At 47.1% G+C, this 22,639-nt stretch overlaps 3 protein-coding genes and 1 long non-coding RNA gene across 5 annotated transcripts in view; 3 read left to right on the top strand and 1 right to left on the bottom strand.

Annotated features, from left to right (window-relative positions):
* Positions 1 to 4,304, top strand: part of lpgat1 (lysophosphatidylglycerol acyltransferase 1) — a 36,976-nt gene extending 32,672 nt beyond the window's left edge. For both annotated transcript variants that reach the window (XM_023839377.2, XM_023839378.2), the window contains exon 9: positions 317 to 4,304. In XM_023839377.2, coding sequence (XP_023695145.1) covers positions 317 to 468 — 152 coding nt within the window. In that variant the 3' untranslated portion in view covers positions 469 to 4,304. The remainder of the gene's footprint in view (positions 1 to 316) is intronic.
* A 330-nt stretch (positions 4,305 to 4,634) lies between these two features.
* LOC111858042 (uncharacterized) lies at positions 4,635 to 7,321 on the bottom strand. The gene is made up of 3 exons (XR_002841497.2): positions 7,166 to 7,321; positions 5,347 to 5,573; positions 4,635 to 4,872 (listed from the first exon to the last, which is right to left on the bottom strand). It is a non-coding gene; the product is annotated as an uncharacterized lncRNA (long non-coding RNA).
* nek2 (NIMA-related kinase 2) lies at positions 6,787 to 12,086 on the top strand. Its single transcript, XM_023839418.2, has 9 exons — positions 6,787 to 7,077; positions 8,041 to 8,258; positions 8,762 to 9,002; positions 9,188 to 9,270; positions 9,354 to 9,480; positions 10,020 to 10,239; positions 10,399 to 10,453; positions 10,705 to 10,784; positions 11,262 to 12,086. The coding sequence occupies exons 1-9, from the start codon at positions 6,982 to 6,984 to the stop codon at positions 11,456 to 11,458; spliced, it is 1,317 nt and encodes a 438-aa protein (XP_023695186.1). The 5' UTR covers positions 6,787 to 6,981; the 3' UTR covers positions 11,459 to 12,086.
* Positions 12,087 to 13,907: 1,821 nt separating this feature from the next.
* On the top strand, positions 13,908 to 19,124 carry slc30a1a (solute carrier family 30 member 1a). Its single transcript, XM_023839415.2, has 2 exons — positions 13,908 to 15,102; positions 16,825 to 19,124. Exons 1-2 carry the CDS (start codon positions 14,526 to 14,528, stop codon positions 17,730 to 17,732), a joined length of 1,485 nt encoding a protein of 494 aa, XP_023695183.1. The 5' UTR covers positions 13,908 to 14,525; the 3' UTR covers positions 17,733 to 19,124.
* Positions 19,125 to 22,639: the final 3,515 nt, after the last annotated feature.

Below are 22,639 nucleotides of genomic sequence, written 5' to 3'. Positions count from 1 at the left end.
TAGAAGGAGAGTAGGAGATTCTGGGGGGGGGGCGAAGGGGCTCACTGTGCCATCTGTTTGCAATTCTGCATGGGTGTGCGGGCCTGTTTAAATCCTGCAGGAAAGGTGATGATATCACACTGAGGTGCGATGAGACGAGCAGATTTAGCAACTTTTCAATCTCCTTGAACTTATTAGTCTGCATAAACCAGGAGTCTATAATAAATATGTATGTGTAGGGCTCTTCCAAGGGTTTCATCCAAGAAAGCAGGATGATACCATGATGTGTGTGTGTGTGTGTGAGTTGCCAGTGACAGTCTCTTCCTTTCTCCCCTAGGTGCTTTCCCACCACCAAAAGGCCAACAGCAGGCTAACCCCAGGGAGATGACGCTCGACATCGTGTGGCTCCTTGTCATACAGTCACTCGCCTTTCTGTCTGGTTACATGTGGGTCAGTCTTCTTTGCAACTTCTACTGCTGGCTCTTCTGATTGGCTAGCAGCTGGAAGAGAGATTGGATGGACAGGATTGGGTCTCGATGGCTTCATGGCTCGGGGATCATTCTCTTGATGTGTGAATGTACATTTGCTAAGTTAAAGCATTGAAAACTGTACATCTATGCGGAACATATTTCCCCAAAACATGGACCCTCACTCACTCTCACACACGCACACACACACACACGCACACACACACACACACACACACACACACACACACACACACACACACACACACACACACACACACACACACATACACACACACACAGAAAAATGCAGAACTGTGACCACAAACGCGAACTAAATAATCATAGGCTCAGGACTCATGAGGAGAAGGACATGGCCGTCACCAAACTCCTGGAAGGGGAGGGACCTTCCAGCTGTACGCGCTCTTCTCAACCCAGCGGGGGCAGCATTTCCATCTCTGGGACACACCTGTGTTTGCCCCTTCTGACACAAAGCTCAAAGGCGCATTTAGCCAGAAGAGCTGGAACTTTCCAGGCCCTGCTGCCGTGTACGAGGTCTGCCTGCAACACTGCGATCCTCTTCCTGGCCTCATCTCCTCGATTGCACTATGGATCCGTACTGCCCCCCCCCCCCCCCCCCCCAACCCAGGGATTCCTCAGATCTCCGGATTTCCCAGATCTTTTTCTTTTCCCCTGTCCCACTCCTCTTCAAGCCGTTTCTGTTTCCTGAAAATTTTGGTTCCGTTCTGATTGACGGTATCCCAGGTTTGGGTCCCTGTTTCCTTGTTTACACTGGTCATCTTGGTGGGGCAGTTGGGATATCGGCCTGGTACTGCCATTCTGACTGGACGGAGATGGAAGCGGCTGCTTCGTGTGCCAGAGCAAGGCCCACATGCTGATGACGGCGGACCGATGGCGTGTGGGCGGGGCTCCGGGTGGGCGGGGCTCCGGTCGGGCGGGGCTCTGACCGGGAGGCTGGCGGACACTGACGGAACTGCCTGGGTGCACACGGCCAATGCCCCGGGATCACCGAGCTGTCTGCAAAATATTTAAGCCATATGCTTAGATGGGGAAAAACTTTATTTTAAAGGTCTGGGAGTGATAATCTTTATTTTAAGGACTCTTTACCAAAATGGTGTGTTCATTTTTGGAAAATAGCAGACAATTTTAGGTGTTACTGTAAATGTGCAGCGTAACCTGCCCATGTGGGTGTGTGTGTGTGTGGGAGAGACGTCTTTTTATTTCCTCTTTCTTTGGTCTGTTTTTCCTCCCCTTCTTGTCACTGCTGGGGTCACTCTGGGTAAAATTGGAGCAACAGCAAGCGTGTTTGACAGCTCCTGGCATCTTTGTTTTAAATTACTTGAAATTATCCCCGAGTCATGCTTTGTCCAGTCTTGTACATAAATATGCAGGGGAACAGCTAATGTTGTGACTAGAACCCTGTCTTTTTAAGTCCAGTGTTGCTCACCTGTTTTAGATTGAAATACCATGGACAGTTTAGTTGAAGACCTGTTGCTGTTCTGGGATTCTTGTTTCCTTCATCTCCCTGCCAAACACACGATGGACATACGCACAGTGCATTTTCACTACATGGAAATGTTATTACTCTTTAGTCAGGGGGAAAAACAAAATCAGCCGTATGTGTCAGATGTTGCACTGTTGCAGTTTCGGGCTGGAGCAGCACATCCGCAGCCTGAGGGGCAGTGGGCCGGCCGTTTGCAGCCCCAGCGGGAATGAGACGTGTGGTGCTTTCACCAGGTGCAGAACTGTGGGTGTTCATGTGATACATATGAAATACCTGTAGCTTATACATGCTGATTGGAACAAAACACTAGCTGTGAAAATAGAATTTTTCTGTTCATGTCCCACAATGTCATGTTAGTCATTGATTGTTGGTAAATACAGTCATATAGACTGATAGTTTAAAATGCAGTTTACCGGAAATAGGAATCCTGTCATTTACCAATTGCTTCAGCAATTTAAATAGAAGTCATGTCTTCTAAACTGCTAGCTTATCAGCATACCTGATGGGTTCAGAAAGCTTGGTGGTCCAAATTAGAGGTGTGTCTCTCCCATCTCAGGCTAGTGTTTCCATCTACCAGATTCTGCCCTCTCTTGCTTTTCCACTCTGTCTCTGGGCAATATGAATGTTCTGTGTTGGACACTAATTCAGAAAGTCAATAATTAAAAATGTAATTTAACTCTTTTAACCGCCCCCTCCTCCCCCCCCCCCAGGCTTGGCTGAAAGGCAAAATGCACTGTATCCTATAAGCCTGTAACTGCTTTTAAGAAAGCAGGCACCAGTGCTTCTGGGTATTTTAACAGTGTTCAGTCCTAGGCGCTCTAATGGTATGTGTCCCTTGACGATGAAATAATGTTAATCTGTTTTGCGGATGCAGTGGATTTAATGTGCTGTTGGGGATGGAGGTGGCTCCCCTGTTCTCAGTAAGAGGCACTGCGAATGCTCCCAAAGCCTGCTTAATGTCCCCATGAGACCAACAGCTGCAGCTTGACCTCTGACATGCAGTGAATACAAGATCATCGCTGACTGTCAAGAGCTAAGATAACTGGAACAGTGAGGAATTTAAAGTATGCTGGTCATCGTAATGTTTAGTTTGCTTGAGAAGACCAAACGGCCAGCATCAGAATTGTCTTGTACCTGGTTTATCAGTGTGAGCCAAAGTGTCTATTTCTACACCGAAACGGCAAATTCTTCATTGAATTCCCCTTCCTTTTAACGTGTGGATGTTCTTTGGCCTTCTTCAAACACTGCCACTGGAATCAACTAAATCCATGCTTAAGGTTGGCCTCCTGCCCATAAGTGCTGTTTTGTGTTGCTCTGTCCATTCTCCAGGTTCTTACATTCCTTTTTTATCCCATTGATCTTGTGAAAGGGATGCATTTCTGAACAGAGAAGGTCATCTAATATTAATCATAAAGAACAATATGAACAGGCCCTGAAAGGTATCTGGTTGAGATCGACAAATAAATTTTAGTATGAAAACTCATCGGACCTCTTGGGAGGGGGGATTTCTGGCCCGCTTGACTATGTGCTTACAGTTGTGATCGGCTCTAAATAGAGGCTACAGAGCAATAGGTGTGCTTGTTGTAACGTAAGTGAAGTTTAGCTAAGACTAATGATCTAGTCATCCTAAAGTAGAGCAGTAGAGCAAGTCAAGATTTGTGATTACGTGGTAATATCTAGGCTGTAATTTGAATCAAAAGTCACATTTTCTGTTGTGATCATGGTTTCGAGGCTGTAGTGTATTAAGTTTTGTTGAATGAGACCCAAGTCTGACGCAGGAGTGTAGGGTAATGAGCTTTGATACAGACGCAGGTGTGAGGGGCTCTCTGCATTCGAGGACTGCTGAGGCACAGTGTCTTATGACGGCAGTTAATTGTGACTCTGAGTTGCTCCAAGTCTCTTAATTCCTGTCGTACTGTTTCAGTGTAATGCACTAATGCGGAAACTGCAGGGTTTCGTGCTTTTTAGCTTTAAAGCTGTCCAAGTTGTGAACGTTGGTTTTACTACCGGAAAGGTGATTGAAGACGATATCCTTGACTAAGGATACTGCGTTACAGTAGCCTTAACCACTGTGATCACGTGATCAAGCCTCTGGGAAAAACATTCTGGGGAAAAATGTCCACAAATCTCTGATGCAGTTTATTTCTGTGGCGTCACTGTATGTGTTTGTCGCGTTAGTCTTTCCTTTTTTGAAGGAAGAGAAAACGTCTGAATTTTGAATCGAAGAGGAGACTCATTAGTCAACAATTTTAAAAATGTATTAATTGTGACTATCAGAAGTGTAAGCAAACAGTTTCACAAAATGCCAATACAATAAAAATTCTTACATGATACCGGAGTTGTCTCGTTCCATTGCCTTCATTTGGATTTCCTTGATTGAATCCAACTTACTGTGCTTTGTGACACTATCATCTGTTTACTTTGCTGAGGAGATCCAAGCCCTCACAACACGTTTGCTTTCATCAGAATGAAATAGTCTTTCCATGTTGGTCAAAGGAAATAAGAGGCACTCAAGAACAGTGCGATTAGTTGCTTAGTGATTCTGAGTGGCCATTAGTTTTGGAGACACTAAGTGGTGCCTGCTGATGTTTACTGGTAGGCCGGGGGGGGGGGGGGGGGGGTTCCCTACTCCATTCATGTTCTCCCTACATGCATGTCAAAAACGACCCCTCCCAAACAGAGACGAATGTGGCAGGAGACCCAGGACCCATTAAGCAGGCGCTTCATTAGTGACGTAACACATGCAGGGAACCTCACAGTGACCTCAGTGGGGAAGCCAGGTGCAAGTGTCACTGGAGAGAGTCACGACACTCCTTTGGGCTGGAGCTGGAGATCAGCGGTGGGCCCCCTTTGAACCGCCGGGCCCCGAAACATCCCGCTGTGTGTGAAGGCCACGCCAACCTGCCCGGGCGACAGAAATAGCCACAGCTGAACGCTCATCTCACACATGCTAGGAGGCTGCAGTGTGCTCAAAGCGATTTAATTCCGCTGCTAATTAAAAAACCACTGTTTGTTCAGATGAGCCATCCTCAGCTACAACGATGTCTCCAATCAGAATGTGAGGATCATTCTTGTCCATTTTTTCCACGGGTAAGTTTCAATCCACCAGAAATGCCACACAGACTGTAAATGGGGAAAGCTGAACGGTAATCTGAAAATGTTAATACAGTCCAATAAGAAAAACCCGTTGTTTTATAATTTGCATTTAGATATGTGTGATTCTTTCCTGTAGATGCCAATTAACCAGTGAGGCATTTTGAAAGCTGGACGCCACTCTACACCTGTTTCTGATCCAAACAGCCCCGTGCTGGGGCATGGCTGCTGTGATGTGTAGATACCATCTGCTCCAGCCCCATAGCTGTCCTCCCAGCATACCTGTCACGCTTGGTGCGTCACCGTGGTCTCCAGGCCTGTTGTCCGTCCGACACCCGGGATAAACCCCCGGAGTACTGTGGGGCACTCTGTCCTGCTGCTCCAGCTCATTGAATCCAGCACCAGGAGACCTGCGTGATTCATGCATGACGCAAGCTCCAGTGCCCTGAGCTCACGCATAGACCCCATCCACCTGACCTTCACCTAGCAGGTGCCCCCTGTATCAGGTTCTGTCAGGGTGGATGAAGCAGGTAGCATGCTCATTACGTCATAACAGGCAGACTGATCATGTGATTTATGCACCAGCTCAGAGAATTATTACAATGACAGCACCAGATCCATAACGGGCTCTGTGTTACATTAAACAGACTTTACTGAATTAACACTTATGAGTTTCAAGTCAGTGGGTTCTATTGTTCGTGTTCCAGATTTTAATCTCAAGGTAAGCTACATATGTTTTAAAACAAATGTTATGTATTGGTTAAATTGTGTTTAATTCCTACGTGTAAGGTGTGAAGACGTGCCCTGGAGATTTAGGTTTCAGACTAGCATAACACTGAACATAAATGGAGATGGGCTATTTTTACACACTGTTTACCTGCACAGTGTAAGAGTTAAGATGCGGGAGTTGAGGACGAAGTCACCTTAACTGAAAAAACGGGAATGACACCAGAAGATCCGATGACACGGAGCGCAACAGAATGTCCCTTTATAAAACGCTTTTACTGCCATCTCGTGGTGAGGTTTAAAAACATTAATGGGAGTTGTATTTTTTATACGATACGAAAACCAAATACAGTGGCTGTGGCAAGGACAAGACGGGCAATTCCCCAGGACATCATCTTCCGAGAGGGCGTTTACACCCCGTACAAGGTGAAATTTGGGGGGAAATGCTTGCCTAGGGCGCCACATGGACTTCAACTGCTACTTCTAAAATGTCGCTGTAAAATCCAGTATAATATTACGTATCAGTTTTAATTAAAAATGTTAACTTTTAAGGTTTTAATGGCACAGAATTTGCACGACAGCATCAATTATATGTAAAATCTGCGTACATTATAAAGTGGATAAGGAATTGACTTAAGCATTTAGTTATGTGAAATTATCAGGTATTACGATTTTCCACGTGTAATGTGTACGTTAACTATTCTTGCGTTACTATTGAACTATTCAGTTTTTTTGTCACAAGACATGCATAAAGCATAGTGATACCAAACAAATTACAAACAAAGCACATTCGGACATCTAGTAATGTTGCTTTTACAGACGGCTGCAGACGAACATCAAGGTCCCTGGAAGGTGATTAGTTTCTGCTGGACTTAGAAAATTGTCGACAGAAATCATTTGGAAGCCCTTTAAGAGAGAGCCCGTTTCCCCTTTAATTACGCGCCTTTCTCACGCGGGTAGAGCGCTTGGCAACTTATAGTTTGCATTCATCCTGGACCAATGACAACGCTCGGATCGTACTCGGGCATCCAATCAGACAGTGTTTTTAAGGCACCAGTTTAAATCTTCGGCGTCCCTAGTTCCGGGGTGATCCACACGCCGTTTTATTTAACCAAGCAGACGCGCTGATCTGGAGTTTAGTTACTGACACGAGCGCTGCTTGGTTCCGATACCGGCCAGGCCCGACCCGAAATGCCGTCTCGTGTAGAGGATTACGAGGTTTTGTACACGATCGGCTCTGGCTCCTACGGGAAATGTCAGAAAATACGGAGGAAATCTGACGGAAAGGTGAGGGCTAGACTAGAGCTGGGCATCCTTTACCTGCGCTGGCTGACTGATTGACCAGTATTAATTAAGCTTGTTAACAATGACTAACCAGTTATGCTCTTAATGGTACCACGACATTCCATCCCGTTAAGTGTCATGTCCCAGAATCGCATTTGCCTGCATAATTTTCTTTTTCTTCTGTGCCCTGAGAATAAACATCGTATATTAAAATGGCTTAACGGGGTCAGGAGCCCAGTAAACTCTCCCTTTGTGTCCATTTGAAATTCAGGATAAAATCCGTTAAGTTTTGCCCAAAGATCGGTCATGGTTTGAAGTAACAGTCACCGATGTCGACCTATTGCAGCTAGTTTGTTGTAATAAAAACGTGATACCCGAACTTTTTGATGCGCGGACGTCTTACAAATTTACTCACCTGGGGCCTATATTACGAAGCTGGATTTCTTGCTTGCCCGTGTTTAAGGTTTTCTGAGTTAAATGCGAACGTTTAAAGTCCATTTAAACTTTGGTACCATACATCTGACAAGTTATCCGACTAGGCAAGAAATCCTCCTTCGTAATGCAGGCCTTTGATCTTGAGATACTAGAGCCTTTAACTTGGCCTCTGGTTGGGCTGAGTCAGGTGGTTTAATTGTGAAACTGCATATAGAATGTTTGGTTGGGATTTATGATAAAGGTTTTTATTGTCTATGCACAGAACAATGAAATGTTGTTTGGCAGCACTCCAGCCAGCAGAACAGAATATACATTATGCACAAAGATGATTAATGTAGATTGTAGAAACACCTGCAAAATTAAGAGGTGCAAATGGCAGAATGAATTATATCTGCATCCATGGATCCTATTGCGTGTGAGTCCTGAGCCTCACTGTGGTACACCTTAGACCCAGTCTGTGGTGCTGTTAGTCCCCACCAGCTGTGGTCTGGTAGATGACCACCTAATGTCGCACACACTTGGCTCTGCCAGATGCTGGTGTGGAAGGAGCTGGACTACGGCACCATGGCAGAGGCGGAGAAGCAGATGCTGGTGTCTGAGGTGAACCTGCTGCGGGAGCTGAGGCACCCCAACATTGTGCGGTACCACGACCGCATAATCGACCGCACCAACACCACGCTGTACATCGTCATGGAGTACTGCGAGGGCGGCGACCTCTCTGGGCTCATCTCCAGGTGCCTCAAGGAAAGGTGGGTGTGTGGGCGGCCTGTAGAGGGTTCTCCGTCATGGAAACTGTTAATGTGAAGAGCGCATACTACCTGATAGTGTGATTGAACAGTGTTGGGAATGTTGCTCACAAAAGTAATCAGTTACAGACAGAAGTGGAAAGTTCAGGCCCAGAAGGTACAAATCCAGACCAAGGTTTTGTTTCAACCAAGCAGTTGAGTACTCTGTGACTCTTTATACTCAACTGGTTGGTTGAAACAAAACCTTGGTCTTGATTTGTACCTTCTGGGCCTGAACTTTGCACTTCTATCTGTAATTGATTACTTTTGTGAGCAACATTCCCAACACTGTGCTTGAACTTGGGCAAAAAATTAGCATTTGGTTTCAGCTAGTATTGCAGTGGTTAAAGACACAGGCTTCTGATCTTGAGGTTGCTGGTTTGAGTCCCAGGAGGCTGTAGTTTAACCCAAGTAACCCAAAGAGTAAATGGACCCGAGTGGCTAAACGCTTCGTGTTTCCGTGTCAGGCGATACCTGGATGAGGAGTTTATCCTGCGTGTGTTGGCACAGCTCGCCCTGGCACTGAAAGAGTGCCACCGGAGGCGTAACGGGGCACAGACAGTGCTGCACCGTGACCTCAAACCCGCCAACATATTCCTAGACGCGCAGCAGAACGTGAAGCTCGGGGACTTCGGCCTGGCCAGGATCCTGAACCATGACACAAGCTTCGCCAGGACCTTTGTGGGAACTCCCTACTACATGTCCCCGGTAGGGTCTGCTCTCCTGCCCTTTTTTTTTGTGGAAGGATGGGCCCTGCATCACACCAGAATTGTTCCTTGTCAAGCCAAATATTCATTTCAAAACATACATGCATTTAATGAAATGAAACTGCATTTATCTGAAACTTTAAAAACTGCTTTGCTGACCACATGGTTTACCGTGCTGTACCGCAGGAACAAATGAATCGGCTGTCCTATAATGAGAAGTCCGACATATGGTCCCTGGGCTGCTTGCTGTACGAGCTGTGCGCCCTGTCGTAAGTATCCAGCAGAGGGCGCAACCCCCGGTGCCCAACCTGTGGCACGCAGGGCCAGGTGGTGATGCCCCCTCTCTGCGCAGGCCGCCGTTCACGGCACACAACCAGGCAGAGCTGGCGGAGAAGATCCGAGAGGGCAAGTTTCGGAGGATTCCCTATCGGTACTCGGAGGAGCTCAACAGCCTGCTGTCCAGGATGCTGCATTTAAAGGTTCGACGAGCAGCTTGGGGGAGACGGCGACACAAATGGAGGCATTTATTCGTTTGGTGGGCTGTGCAGAGAGCAGCAGTCTTTACCAAGACTTAAAACACACGTGTAGGGCAACAAATAGTTATTGCACTAAATATTAGACGTTTTCCTTCTGTAGGAGTCGCTGAAGCTGCATGTTCTCCTAACCAGATGGCAAACTATGATCTTCTGATTCTGCTCACTAGCTATTTAGTTTTTGAAACTTCAGGTGTGTTTGTCTGTGGTGGGTTTTTTTTTTTTTATTATTATTTTAATTTAAGCAGCGCCTCAGAAATTACAAACCAGCCTTTATTTACAGGACAGAGCACAAACTCGCATATAAGAAAACTTAGGTGATGCTGTTCATTTAATCATACTCTTACCTGGTGTATGATTCAGGTAGAGCTCCAGATATCTTGCGAACCACCTGGCTTATCTCCGTCACTGGTATGCGTGTGGGTACACTGGCTACGTCTCCAGTTGGTCATGCTTGCCGGCCTTTGGCTCGGTTCCCCGGCTAGGACTACCTGAGACCGTCCGTGGAGTGCATCCTCCAGAGTGAGCTGATCACGGACGTGGTGGCGGAGGAAAGCAGGAGGGAGCAGGACAGGGAGAGACGTAGGTCAGGCGACGGCACCCGAGCCAAGGCCCAGGAGCCATGGCTGGCCGAGCTACGGCTGAAGGAGCAGCAGTTGCAGGAGAGGGAGCGTGCCCTGAAGGAGCGTGAGGAGCGGCTGGAGCGTGAGTGGGCCAGCTGGGGGGGGGGGGCTTCAACTGGCACTACATGAGGTGTCTGTCTGTTTTGTCATTGTGCATGTTTATTTGCTGTGTTTGTTCACGCTTACTGAGGTGGTGACATTATGATGCTGTTATGATGAGAACTAACTATGTTTTCTAAAGGAAGAGAACAGGAGCTTTGCATTCGGGAGAGAATATCAGAGGAGAATCTTAAAAGGTAGAGATCTATTAATGATTCATTTTTGCCCCCCCCCCCCACAGTATGCTTCAGCCCCACATCAGTTGTCAGATTATTTTCCCCTGCAGAGAGTTTGTGCTGCAGCTGGGCTGTTGATCTGTGGCGTTACTGCTGAGTCACGCAACCCGAGCCCTCCAGCCCCCTCCCACTGACTCAGGTCATCTTACCTGCAAGCGTGGCGGCTAAATCTTTACCCCCCCCCCCATCCCATCCCATCCCCTCCCCAAAAGGGCTGAGACTCTGATGCGGAAGCTGACCCTGGCTAGACAGGGGCGGAGGACACCCCCGGCTCCGTGTTCCAGTGGGACAGGTACGGGGCCCGATCCTCCACCACTGGATCCACTGCGCGTCGGAAACTAGACTTCGCTCTTAATTCTTATGCTTTTTTATGAACTCTGATCTGTTCTGTAAAATAAAATGTGAATTTTATTTATTGAGATGGAAACACATCGCTGTGATCCTGTAATGAGTGATTGAGTGATTTAATTTCATAGAGTACTGTGCATTTTGTTTTTACTTATTAAATTAAACCAAACTACATAAACTTGAATTTGGACATTTGGACCTACAAAGACTCATTGTGACTGTTGTATGACAGACTGTTGTTGTTGGGGGGGGCATGCATCCCCCACCCTAATCTGTAGGGCAGAAGTGTCATGTAGGTTTTAAGCCAGGCAGGGTCCTATAGTTTGATCTGCTCCATAAATGGTCCACAAAGCTTGTGAGGGTGAAAGATCCACCTCCCAACCCCTGCTGAGGTGACCCATCCACCTTGTGTTGGTTGCAGATGACGAGGAGGGACTCTTCCCAGGGAAGAAAAAGGTCCACTTTGCTGGGGACAGCAAGGAGAACAGGAGACCACTGAAAAACGAAGGCCGAGAGTTGAAGCAGCGGTTGCAGGCAGCTGGGCTGCGGGCGCAGGTCCTGTGTGAGGTGGAGAGACAGTACCATCTGAAGAGCAGGCAGCTGCTGGGCATCCGATGACCACTGGGTGGCGCCATACACCTCATTGTAACATATAAAAGTGTGTGTGTGTGGCCAAAATCGGCACAAACAATGCTTTCTGTGAACTGCTGGTCTTTGTCTGTCATGCAGTGTTGAGTGTGTGTTTATTTTCCTGGTGTGTTGCAAAGGGGGCTGAATGTGATTGGTTGAAAAACCGTATTTGACAGTAATATGGTCAATATACAGATTCCACTGAAGTTTTGATTTAAAAAAAACAAAAACTTTCCAGAAATAATCCAGGCAATTTACATGATAATGATCCTAAACACAGACAACAGAGTCCTCTTCTGCATACACAGCATGTTAGAAATTATTTTTGAATCCGAAGTGGGAAGTGTCAAGGTGCAGTGTTGCTGTTGCGGGTGGATCGTTACTGGCAGCTATGAAAACCCCTATATTTCATTCTGATTTGACACTGCATATGTAGATATTCACTAGATTCTTTACATGTGTCTGGGTGTTTTTAATTTTATAGAATAGTCCGTATATAGGCATTTTATATGTTTGTTACATTCTGTCATAGTTTCCTTTATTTGTTTATTGATAGCTATTGGAGCTGTACCAACAAATTGATTTATATGATTAAATGAAGCTTTGAGTTTTAGAATATCTGAAGTGGTGTCAAATTTAGTGTCATTTACTAAGCATAAATATAATCGATAAATTACAATTTTTTTTTTCTTTTGATATGCTAATTGGCCTTAGGGTAATCTTAGTCACACACTGATGTTTTGAGATGTCTGTCTGCATGCTTTTGGGTGGACAGGGGCATCGGCGGGCATGTGGTTACCCTGGCACAATCTGGGGGCCCAGCATTTGACCTCAAATACACAAGACTGGGCAGGAGGGCAAGGTGACATTTTGGCTGGGGGCCCAGAATTGCATCTAGGTACGGAAGATGCAGAGATTTAAATGCAGAGGTCTGTTTATTGGGGGGATGAATGAAGGCAAATTAAATATTGGGCTGTACACATTGTCCCCAGTGACTTAACCCAACAATGGAGGGGAAATCAGTTTATTATCAGACTATTGCACGAGAGGGGGGGCGGTGGCTCCTGATTCAATGATACTTCAAATAGAAGTTTTAGAGGATTTTATGACTGAGTAATGAAACCAGCCTTTAATTTCACAGGTTTATTTTACAAAAATCTCAAATTAAAATACGGCCTGAATCACTGAGCACCAACACCGATGTACCGGTAGTCCTCCGTCTGCCTTTTGTGCTATTTTCAAAATCGTTTTCTCACGCTTGTCTATGCGGAGCATAACGTACAGATGTCCACGAGGGGGTACCAAACTGCCCCTATAAACAGCCCAATCTGTTAAACACTGATCAGGATGGTAACCCGTTTATGCTCTTCCATATTTTTATAATACATTTGAATTTCATTACACACGTAATTAGAACTTACCACTCGTTTAAAGATCAGATCAGGAGAATATAAGCGGTCGTGTTGATGAGAGAAGAATATAAGCTTCATTCAGTGTATGAACCACACCAGGGCTCTCCAGCTACGGTCCTGGAGAGCTGCTGTCCAGTAGGTTTTCTATCCCACCTGGCTTCGGATGAGCCACAACTGTTCTCAGGTAAATACAATGAACAATTGTGGCTCATCAGAAGCTAGTTGGAGACCCCTGAACTACACGATATGCTTAGGGTGACACTAAAATAATTTCAATTTATTTATGTATTCTTAAGACTTTGTAGCAGCTTAATTGTGAGTTCAAATTTATTCGACCAATCAATAATAATAATTGTTATAGCGAAAGTGGAGAATTTGTGGGTTTTTACACAATGATTTTTCCCGAAGCAGAAGCTGACCAAGACTTTCCACACGGTTCGGGGCCGAGTGAAAAGCCTGCTGGGGCCCAGACTGTCTGCACACCGCGCCCCACATCCCGCTTAGGGACGTGCTCAGCTCTCAGATTTCAGCCGGGCCTCAGTGGAATTTTCCAAAATTCCGTCCCATATCAGCTCCAGACCACTCTTAAGCACTAACTTAAATGTAACGTTATATACTGTACTATAAAAACATAAAGACTGCTTGTTACATTTCTATTAACTTCCAATAGCAAAAACCATATTTTGAAAAGTAACGACGTAGCCTTGTTTTAAATCGTCGGGCATTATGAATGTTGCCTGGTACTGATACCGGATGTTGTGTTAAACACCAGCACTTAAAATATAGTGTGTGTGTGTGTGTGTGTTTTGTTCTTCCTTAATACCAGTCAACGGTTCACAGTCTATTGCCTTTGTTCATCTTACCTCGGCATACAGTTTCTATGATTAACCCAACCTAATTCTGATTCATGAAGGTATATCATAAACTTAAGATGCATTTACAATTACTGTTATTTAATTTCCACTGATCTACACACGCATCCACCGCGTTGCCTTGGCATTTTGCACCGAGAAACAGGGGGAGTAGGCGGGGTAATTGCTGTGATTGATGGTCCGACTTACCAATCTGATCCAGGGACGTGTAACGTTATGCGTCACGAAAATTCAGCAACAGCGTGTATGGACCACCCGTGTATGGAAGCAGCTCTCCTTGCTAATCACACCGCTTCTTGGAAACTGTGCTCTCCCCCTACAACCCAGCTAAATGGTGCAGGCCGCTAGCCGCCAATCGTGGAGTGCCGGGGGCGTGGCCGTCGCGAGTCCCCCTGTTCCGTGTGAAAACTTTGCCGGCGGTCCGGGTGCAAAGTTTGAACCCGTCTGCAAAGCAGCGAACGGCCGTAGCGTCTGGCCGTGCCCCCGCTTTCGCCCGGCGCCCCAGCTTCCGCACCACGACCCCGTATTTTACTAGAGACGCACTGCCCCTTGCAAAGGAGTGAAATGATGACAGTGTGTTAACAAAGGAAGCTTGAGTGCTGAGATCGAAGGATCGCGGAGCCGGTTTTGGGGATCAAGCAGCGTGTATTGAGAGACTCAGGTCGAGGAGCGACGAACCGTCGACGGGAAGCTTGTGTAGCCGTATCCCTACTGTACGAACCCACGTCTCCCGGCGTCTTTCGGCTCTATTCGGAGAACAGGCTGGTGAAGATGGACTGCGAGCCGAACCGCGTCCGACTGATGTGCATGCTGGGGCTGACCGCCGGCTTCTTCGTGGCCGAGGTGGTGGTGAGCCGGCTCACGTCGTCGCTGGCCATGCTTTCCGACTCCTTCCACATGCTGTCGGACGTGATCGCGCTGCTGGTGGCGCTGGTGGCCGTGCGCTTCGCCAGCCGGACGCAGGCCACCAGCAAGAACACGTTCGGCTGGATCCGCGCCGAGGTGATGGGCGCGCTGGTCAACGCCGTCTTCCTCACGGCGCTCTGCTTCACCATCATCCTGGAGGCCGTGGAGCGCTTTACTGAGCCGCATGAGATCGAGTCCCCGCAGATCGTCATCGGTGTGGGCGCCGCCGGCCTCCTGGTTAACTTGCTCGGGCTCTGTATGTTCCACGGCCACTCGGGGGGTGGCGGGCACGGCCACTCGCACGGGGGGCACTCCCACGGCGGCAGGAAAGGCAAGAGGGCCAAAGGCTGCAAGGCGGACCGGCCCGGCGGGGCGTCGGGCGAGGAGACCAATCTCGTTGGGACCTGCGGCAGCCCGAACGGGGTCAACGCCGACAGAGCCGGTGAGTCTCGGTCCGGTTCGTTCTTCGCCCCCTTCCAACGTGTCAAGCCCCGGCTTGCTGAATAAATGGGCCACTAGAGGTCCGGTTCGGTCCACCGCGGTTATTCATAGGCATCTCCCACCACGGGAGGTCCGGCGGTCAGCTGGGGAGTCGAATGAGTCCGGGTCTACTGTACGCCGCCCCATACCGGCTGCCGGTCCGGTCTCACCTATTGGTGATGCCATTTTATTTTAATGAGATTTTTTTCGCGGTTAGTCACCGTGTGCAATAATGTGTAAGTCTGAGAGTTTCCTGGTCTGATCCATGCAGTACCCGTTACATACGGGTGGAGGTGGCTGCAGTTGAGATTCCTGTTCAGACTTGTGTGATTTTGGAGGAAGTTACCCCTGCAGGGTGGGTGATGCAGCCGGCATCAGAGGCCACCCCCTGGCTATGAGTCAAGCGAGCTGGGGTTAGGGTCTCAGGGAGTCTTAATGGAGGCGGGCTCTGGGTCTTTTGTGAGTCCTCTGGTTAGAATGAATGCTCTAGATCTTTCCTCCCATTGATAAGCTGCTCTTATCTCTGCATAGTTGCTTCTAAGTAGGCCGTTTACCCATGAAGCGGTTACCTGGTTTTTGGACTGACTTTCAGCGACCATTACAATGCTCTTATCGGTATTCTGTTCTCCCATCTCCCAAGCAAGAGACTCCAATGTTGTTTGACTAGGGGTGTCACTTTGCTGTCACTCAGAGTCCCCAAATATGTGTGTGTGCTGTCCTGAGCATCACCTCTGTGCTGCTGTCTTTAGCATCCTAACATGTCCGTATGGTGTGATCAGCTTTTCTCACTAGCTCTTCATTAAGCACTGATCCTTAGCACTGATCCCTCTGTATCCATGGAAACCCCTCTGTTACATGAGGTCTTGTGTGTTTCGGCCAGAACCTCAGTAAATGGGGTGTCAGGTTCCCCCAAAAAAGGAAGAGGGCATGCATGAGTAAGCCAGTTTGGAGGAGGTCTAGTGTCTGGATGGTCACTGCAAGTTCCCCCTGTCATGGCTGCAGCCTCGAATTGGTCCCCGGTCTGCGACTCTGAAGCTCTTCAGTGCTTCCTTCTGTAGGACCCGGTGTGTTTGTGAGTCTCTGCCCCTGGTCTGCTTCTGATTTCCCCGTTCTTTCCCAGTCTGTCTTCCATTGGTCTGATTTTCTTTTGAGGCAGATTCTGTCTTTTTATCTTTCTTTTATTTAGTTTAATTCTAACCAAATAGACAAGAAAAGGTCCGTTTGCAGGATTGTGCCCTGCCTCCAGCCCCTAGACTGTCCTGTCCTGCATGTGAAGGTTTGATATTATGAATCATAGACAGATGTGATATATATCATCACATGGTATTTTTGAATAAAGGCTGACATTTTACTTTCTGAATGTCTGTCGTACTGTAGTATGATACTATACTATTCTGCAGAGACTCTTAATAAAACGCCACTGCTTGGGCTTGTATATTAAGATTAAGATGGACTTTATTGATCCCAGTGGGACATTCTGGATATTCACGGGGTCCCACAGTCATAACTGTATAACTGTCTTGCCTTTAAACTTTAAACACTGGGAAACGGTTTATTAATTTTTCTTGTCTTGTCCCAGTGTAGCTTAACCCATCCTTATCCGCGTCACAGTCCTGACCAAGGCTAGGCTAGTGTGTGTCCCCCCCCCCCCCCCAGCACTGACTCCCATCTCTGTCCTCCTCAGAAGTGCACCGAGCAGATAGCCCAGACGTGCAGATAAATGGCGGGACCCCCTATGACGAGCTGGAGCAAAGCCAAGACTCGGCATCGCAGCTGAACATGCGCGGCGTCTTCCTGCATGTGTTGGGCGACGCTCTGGGCTCCGTCATCGTGGTGGTCAACGCGCTCATCTTCACCTTCGTGTGGAAGCCCTGTCCCAAGGGGGAGCCGTGCATCAACCCCTGCACCAGCAGCCACTGCACAGACCATCAGCACATCAACCACACGCTGGTGGACCTGTCGGGCAACTCGACAGGCACCGTGGCCTCGGCGGGGCCGTGTTGGGTTCTCTATCTGGACCCAACGCTCTGCATCATCATGGTGGGCATCCTGCTGTATACCACGTACCCACTGCTGAAGGAGTCGGCCCTCATCCTGCTGCAGACGGTGCCCAAGCAGATCGACATGCACCAGCTGAGCGAACGGCTCCAGCAGCTCGATGGTGTGCTGGCCGTCCATGAGCTCCACATCTGGCAGCTGGCCGGCAGCCGCATCATCGCCACGGCGCACATAAAGTGTCACGACCCGGCGTCGTACATGGAGGTGGCCAAGCGCCTGAAGGACTTTTTCCATAATGAGGGCATCCACGCCACAACCATACAGCCTGAGTTCGTCACCGTCAACTCCGAGTCCCGTACCTCCCTTTGCGAGCTTTCCTGCCTCACACAGTGTGCGCCCAAGCTGTGCTGCGGGGCGGCGGACAAGGTCGGCGTCGAGAAGAGACCTGAGAACAAGCCCCCGGTCCTGGAGGTCATCAGCGAGGCTCAGGAGAGCTGCAACCAGGACCAACCCCCCTCTGTCTCCTCCATTCAGGTGGTGGCCAGGCAAGAGGCAGAAGCTGTCTTCTCTAGGGAGGTCGAGTCATCGCTGTGAGGAGGATGGTAATGGTCTTGAGATCCACATCAGGTCATCGCCTCCCTAGGTCTCAGACCTCCAGGCCCCCGATAGACAGACCTCTTATGGGTGGAGCTCTCGTCCTCCCTCCCGGCAGGATGGAAATCCGCAATCGGTCAGGTTCCACCCAGCCGTGATGAGAGCCGGTCTCCGCGTTCCTTTCCACTGTTGTGGAATATCGCCATATCTCTGCCAAAGCTTCTCAACACACCAACATTACACATCTTGTAATCTGCAGGTTTCAGCATAAAGTGGTTTTTGTTCCCGGACCTCCTTCAAGTCATCGCCCCCCAATGGGAAATTTATTTTATGATGTGTAATTTATGTATTTAAGTTATTCTTGTCTGTATACATAGACACTTTTAAAATCTAGCTCCTATATCACAGAGCTGGGCCGGCTGTCAGGACTGGACTTTACAATAAAAGTCTCACCTGTGATGTTAAATATGAGAAATGATCTCCTAAGCACTGTGCTTATTCGTCTTCATGCCTTGGAACCTGTTCACTAACCCTCAGTAGATCTTGTCTCGTTCACCTTGCCTTTAACACGAGCTACTTCAGATAGCTGTGGATGGTCAGCTATGTTTTTCACAAAGTAGTGAAGTGGCAAGTTCAATTAACCCTCATTTGAAGATGGGACACCTTGCGTATGATTTACGCGCCACAAATAAAGTCCGTCACCGAGTGACGGCAAAGAAGTGGATGGAAGAGAAGTCAGACTTTCACCATTGCCGGCTGGAGGACAAATGTCACTTTTGGGTGGACAGTCCTGTAATTACCCCGAGAGGAACTGGATGTGAGTTCATGAAATCCCCAGTTAAGGGTCGTGTATTTTATTACTACGTCGCATGAGCGGGCTGCAGTGCGTCATGTGAACGCAGCTCCTTCTGAGGTGCTAAGGGGCGCAACCACTGAACGCGCCTCCAACATTTCCCGTCCAAGTAACTAAGGGTCAGAAAAGCTCCCCTCTTGTGTCGTCGGCGGGGGGTGTTTGTGCTTAGGTGTTTTAGTCCGCTTTAGTGTTCCCGTGTGTTCGGCCATCTTCACTGGCCGTCGCATAATTTCCCTGAGATTCTCCCTCATTTACGAAAGGACGTTTTATTTTGAGAGTGATTCACGGATGCGTTTCAGATTTTCACACAAATGAAATGTATGCATTGTAGGAGGGGCTGTTCCGGGTGCGTGTGCTGTAAGATGTTCTCCCGTAGAGATACGTAGTTTTATGCTTTGTCTGTGACGCCCCGATAGCAGCTCTGTACTTGTAAAATTTAATTTGTGTCATTTTGAATTTTAAATGTACCTCACCGGCTGATCGTTTCTAGACGTTTGTGTAAAGCGGTCTTTGAGCATTAAACATGGCTGTTGATGTGCCGTTGATGTCTGTATGGTGTAGGGATGGAAATTTCGAGCGGAATTACTAGTCGACTGGGCGTTATTCCAATAATATTCAGTTAACCCCACCACACACACGTGTATGAAGTATTGATCAAGATATTTCTTTCCATACAAAATGATATTACATATAACATTAAAAAGTACCATTGAAACTCAAATTAAACTAAAGAGATGACTCAAGTGCGGTAGCATACAATACAGTTTAAATGCCTCTGCCTTGGACAGTTATACCAAAAATCCCATTTCCTAACGATTCTTCTCTGGCTGATAGACTGTTTCATTACTTTATTTCCATACAGATTGTGACATCACTCGTTCCGAAAGGGTAACTTACAACATTAAAAGTAGCCTTGAAACTAGGGCTGAATGATATTGGAAAAATTTAACACAGGAAATGGTTAGATGGATTTGATATCATTGAAATTAATATTGCACAAGAGTTATAAGCAAAACACTGGGAAATCCAAGTCAGTAGTTCACGTTCTGGTACATTTACAGACAAGTCTCTACTGATACACTGACAATTTGCTCATATTTAAAATTATATTAAGAACACATTTCAAGAACATTAAGAAATGGCCATAACATCCTAAATGTATATGAAATTAACAGCAACAGCATAATCAAACTATCCAATAGGGACAAAGCAGTTCCGGCCCAGTGCTTTGCTTTTGGTCAATAATCCAAAATATTTCCATAAATGAAAGGTGAATGTCTTCTGCCGATCCGTCCTTGTATGCCTCACTCATTTTTTGTAATATTTCTCACAAAATGTGCCACACTACGAGTGAGCAGGGATAAAAATGATCGTGATTAGCTCCGAAGGCCCATGCAGAGCTCACAACAACAGCAGAGATAAACTTCAAAATGAATAATATGCAGACTTATTAAAGAATGGATAAATCACAACAGATTATATTGTGGTGAAGTAATATTGAAAATTTCTAGTTTAATTTTTCAATTTTATAAATGATTTTGAATATTCGACCATGCTAACTCATCTCTAGTGTGGTGATGAACAGCCCCCCCAGTGCCAGTTCTACCCCCTCCCTTGTTTCTGTCGTAATAGCCACCTGACTCGTGTCGTCACTGTTCGCATAACTGGTGCCGTTTGCACCTCGTGACGTTCTGTGGCAGTCAGTCATTCCTTTCACTTCACGCAGACCAGTGTCGGCTGCTTTTTGCACACATCCTTTGCAGATGCTCCTGCCCCAGTCGCAGCATCACACGTGCTGTCGTCACAGATCCTTGCAGCAGAACCTCCCCGTCCTGTTTCCCCACATCAGCTACAGTCATTGACATGAATCATGAATCTACAAAAAAAAAACACGTATTGATGTAGAAACTCTCAAAGTAGCAAAACCCAAAAAGCCATGGGAGGGATGTGTGAAGCATAAAAGTAACTTAATGTGACCGTTTCAGGAGGTGCGTTTGGCTGCTTGTGGCGTGTCACTGTCACTGTGTCACGCTGCGCTGGGCCAAGAGTGACCGAGGACTGTGGCTTTGACACCTAGCAGAAGGTCTGTAGGACTGCTCCGAGGACAGTACACACAGCACCTTTTTTTATTTTTTAAAGTGATTTACTCTGAGACAACAAACACGGTGATCCCACCACTGAAAGACTGGCCGAGCTGCCGATGTGACCTTTAAACACTTACCCGTAGCAGGGAAAATCTCCACGTGATAAATGTGAACAGTTTGGAAATGCGAAACGTTTCAGCTACCTGCAAACAATGGGAGGGCCCAGCATCCTCTCAGATGACTTCTGCAGATAAGAGCGAGACCCAAACTGCAGAAGCTGGTTGTAAATTGACATAATTCACTGGATTCTCATCACATCTGGCTGAGTCAGATTCCTTGCAGTATTTATATACCAGGTGTAGCTGACTGAGACAAGAATTAAAAAGTTTTCTGCTCTTAGTTAAACTTTAAGTTACGTGACCCAGTATTTAACTTTCTTTGTTAAACTTCACTTCAGTATCGCACATCCCATTGACCTTTGACCTTTGTAGCCCACCCCCCCCCCCCAATTCTGTTTGGGTTCATGCATCACCGTACGTCCTCCATGTCCCCCCCAGCAGAGCTGCACTCACCTCTTTCATTCCGATGGAAGCAGGTGTGTCACAGTCCATGCCAGCGGCATGAGATCCTGCCATTGTGTGCCGTCGGTAACACCCCCGAACTCCTTTGATCCCCGGGGCTTCCAGACTGGGCCATGTCATCCTATGTCATGTTCCAGTGCAGCCCCCCCATCGGGACAGACAATTCAATGTAAACAGGATGATTTTGCTGCTATTGTCAGCCAACAATGCCGATTCGTGAAGAAAGCCAAGCAGTCGTACAATGCAAACGATGTTTGTTTGTGTTCAGTGTACATGCTGTACGTTCGCTCTTTCCACGTGAAGCAGCATTGTTACGCTAGCGTTAGCTCACATAAGCTAACACCTGAGGAATACTCTGCTTAGTTCACTTAACAACGTCAATTCTCTTAAAATCTGTTCGAGCTCTTTTCTGTGGGCGCATACTGTTGCTGAAATGATGGAGATGCCCTTTCATTAAGCGCCGTTTCGCCCGCACTGGCTCCGAGATGAGCGATTCAGTGAGGCAGCTGTCGGACGCCCGCTTAGCACCTCAAACAGCCACTTACATCATGCTCGACAGCCCTGGGCTAATGGTATCCCCACTGTGGTAGATGAGGTCAAAGATCATTTACTCTGATAGGGAAAGTAAAGCCTTTCAAAGGTTTTTTTTTTTACCTCGTGACTCATAAGACTGCAGGAAACATTACGCAATAACGTTATTAACACCTTTTTTCAAGCGAGAACAATTTGGATTTATCGCAGTTACACCATCAACAAAGTGGGGTTGAAGGGCTTTGCATATGTACCAGTGGAGACCTTTTCTGATGTTCTGCCCTGAATCAGTTCTGCTGTCCACTTCTGAATAGCTCTTCATAATCTGCCTCATGTCATAACCATTTTCAATAGTCACTTTTATTTTTCATTAAGTTGGTGTGAACTGAATTCACATCGCGCAAAGGGACCAGAATAACGGCATCCCAGTGCCTGAGCACAGTGGCTCTGTCTTGTGACTCCTGCGTGAGCCTTTTTAGTCGGGATCAAAGCTGACCTGCCCCACTAAGGGAGATAGTTTCACACAGCTTTGAAGCAAAAAAGGGGAAATCCTAACTTTATAAACTCCCTGTAACACTGTAATGACTTCAATGCCTTTTTCGAAAGCAAAATCACGTAACAGTATCACATCTGACTTGTCTAAAGGAGATTAGACATTTGGCGTCTCAAACATACATTCTTGTGTGATACACTGCTACTACACTTAAGGTAAGGAGCATGCACAGATACACCACAGAAACACTACACTTAAGTGACCTGAAAATATACGGTACCTTAAAATCACAAAGCCAGAACTGTAGCTGATCTGTACTACTGACAGTATGAACACTGAGGAGTCACTGAGTCTGTACTACTGAC

Source organism: Paramormyrops kingsleyae, chromosome 19 (assembly GCF_048594095.1).
Source record: "Paramormyrops kingsleyae isolate MSU_618 chromosome 19, PKINGS_0.4, whole genome shotgun sequence".
NCBI classification, from domain to species: domain Eukaryota; kingdom Metazoa; phylum Chordata; class Actinopteri; order Osteoglossiformes; family Mormyridae; genus Paramormyrops; species Paramormyrops kingsleyae.
The sequence above is the reverse complement of the archived record's forward strand: the minus strand, read 5'-3'. Positions and strand labels throughout refer to the sequence as shown.

Excerpts from the sequence above, each read along its gene's own strand:
- nek2 (XM_023839418.2), top strand. The coding sequence starts at position 6,982 with ATGCCGTCTCGTGTAGAGGATTACGAGGTTTTGTACACGATCGGCTCT. Across the intron at positions 8,259-8,761 it reads TCCAGGTGCCTCAAGGAAAG|GCGATACCTGGATGAGGAGT; the intron begins GTGGGTGTGTGG and ends TTTCCGTGTCAG. Across the intron at positions 9,271-9,353 it reads TACGAGCTGTGCGCCCTGTC|GCCGCCGTTCACGGCACACA; the intron begins GTAAGTATCCAG and ends CTCTCTGCGCAG.
- slc30a1a (XM_023839415.2), top strand. The coding sequence starts at position 14,526 with ATGGACTGCGAGCCGAACCGCGTCCGACTGATGTGCATGCTGGGGCTG. Across the intron at positions 15,103-16,824 it reads GGTCAACGCCGACAGAGCCG|AAGTGCACCGAGCAGATAGC; the intron begins GTGAGTCTCGGT and ends TGTCCTCCTCAG.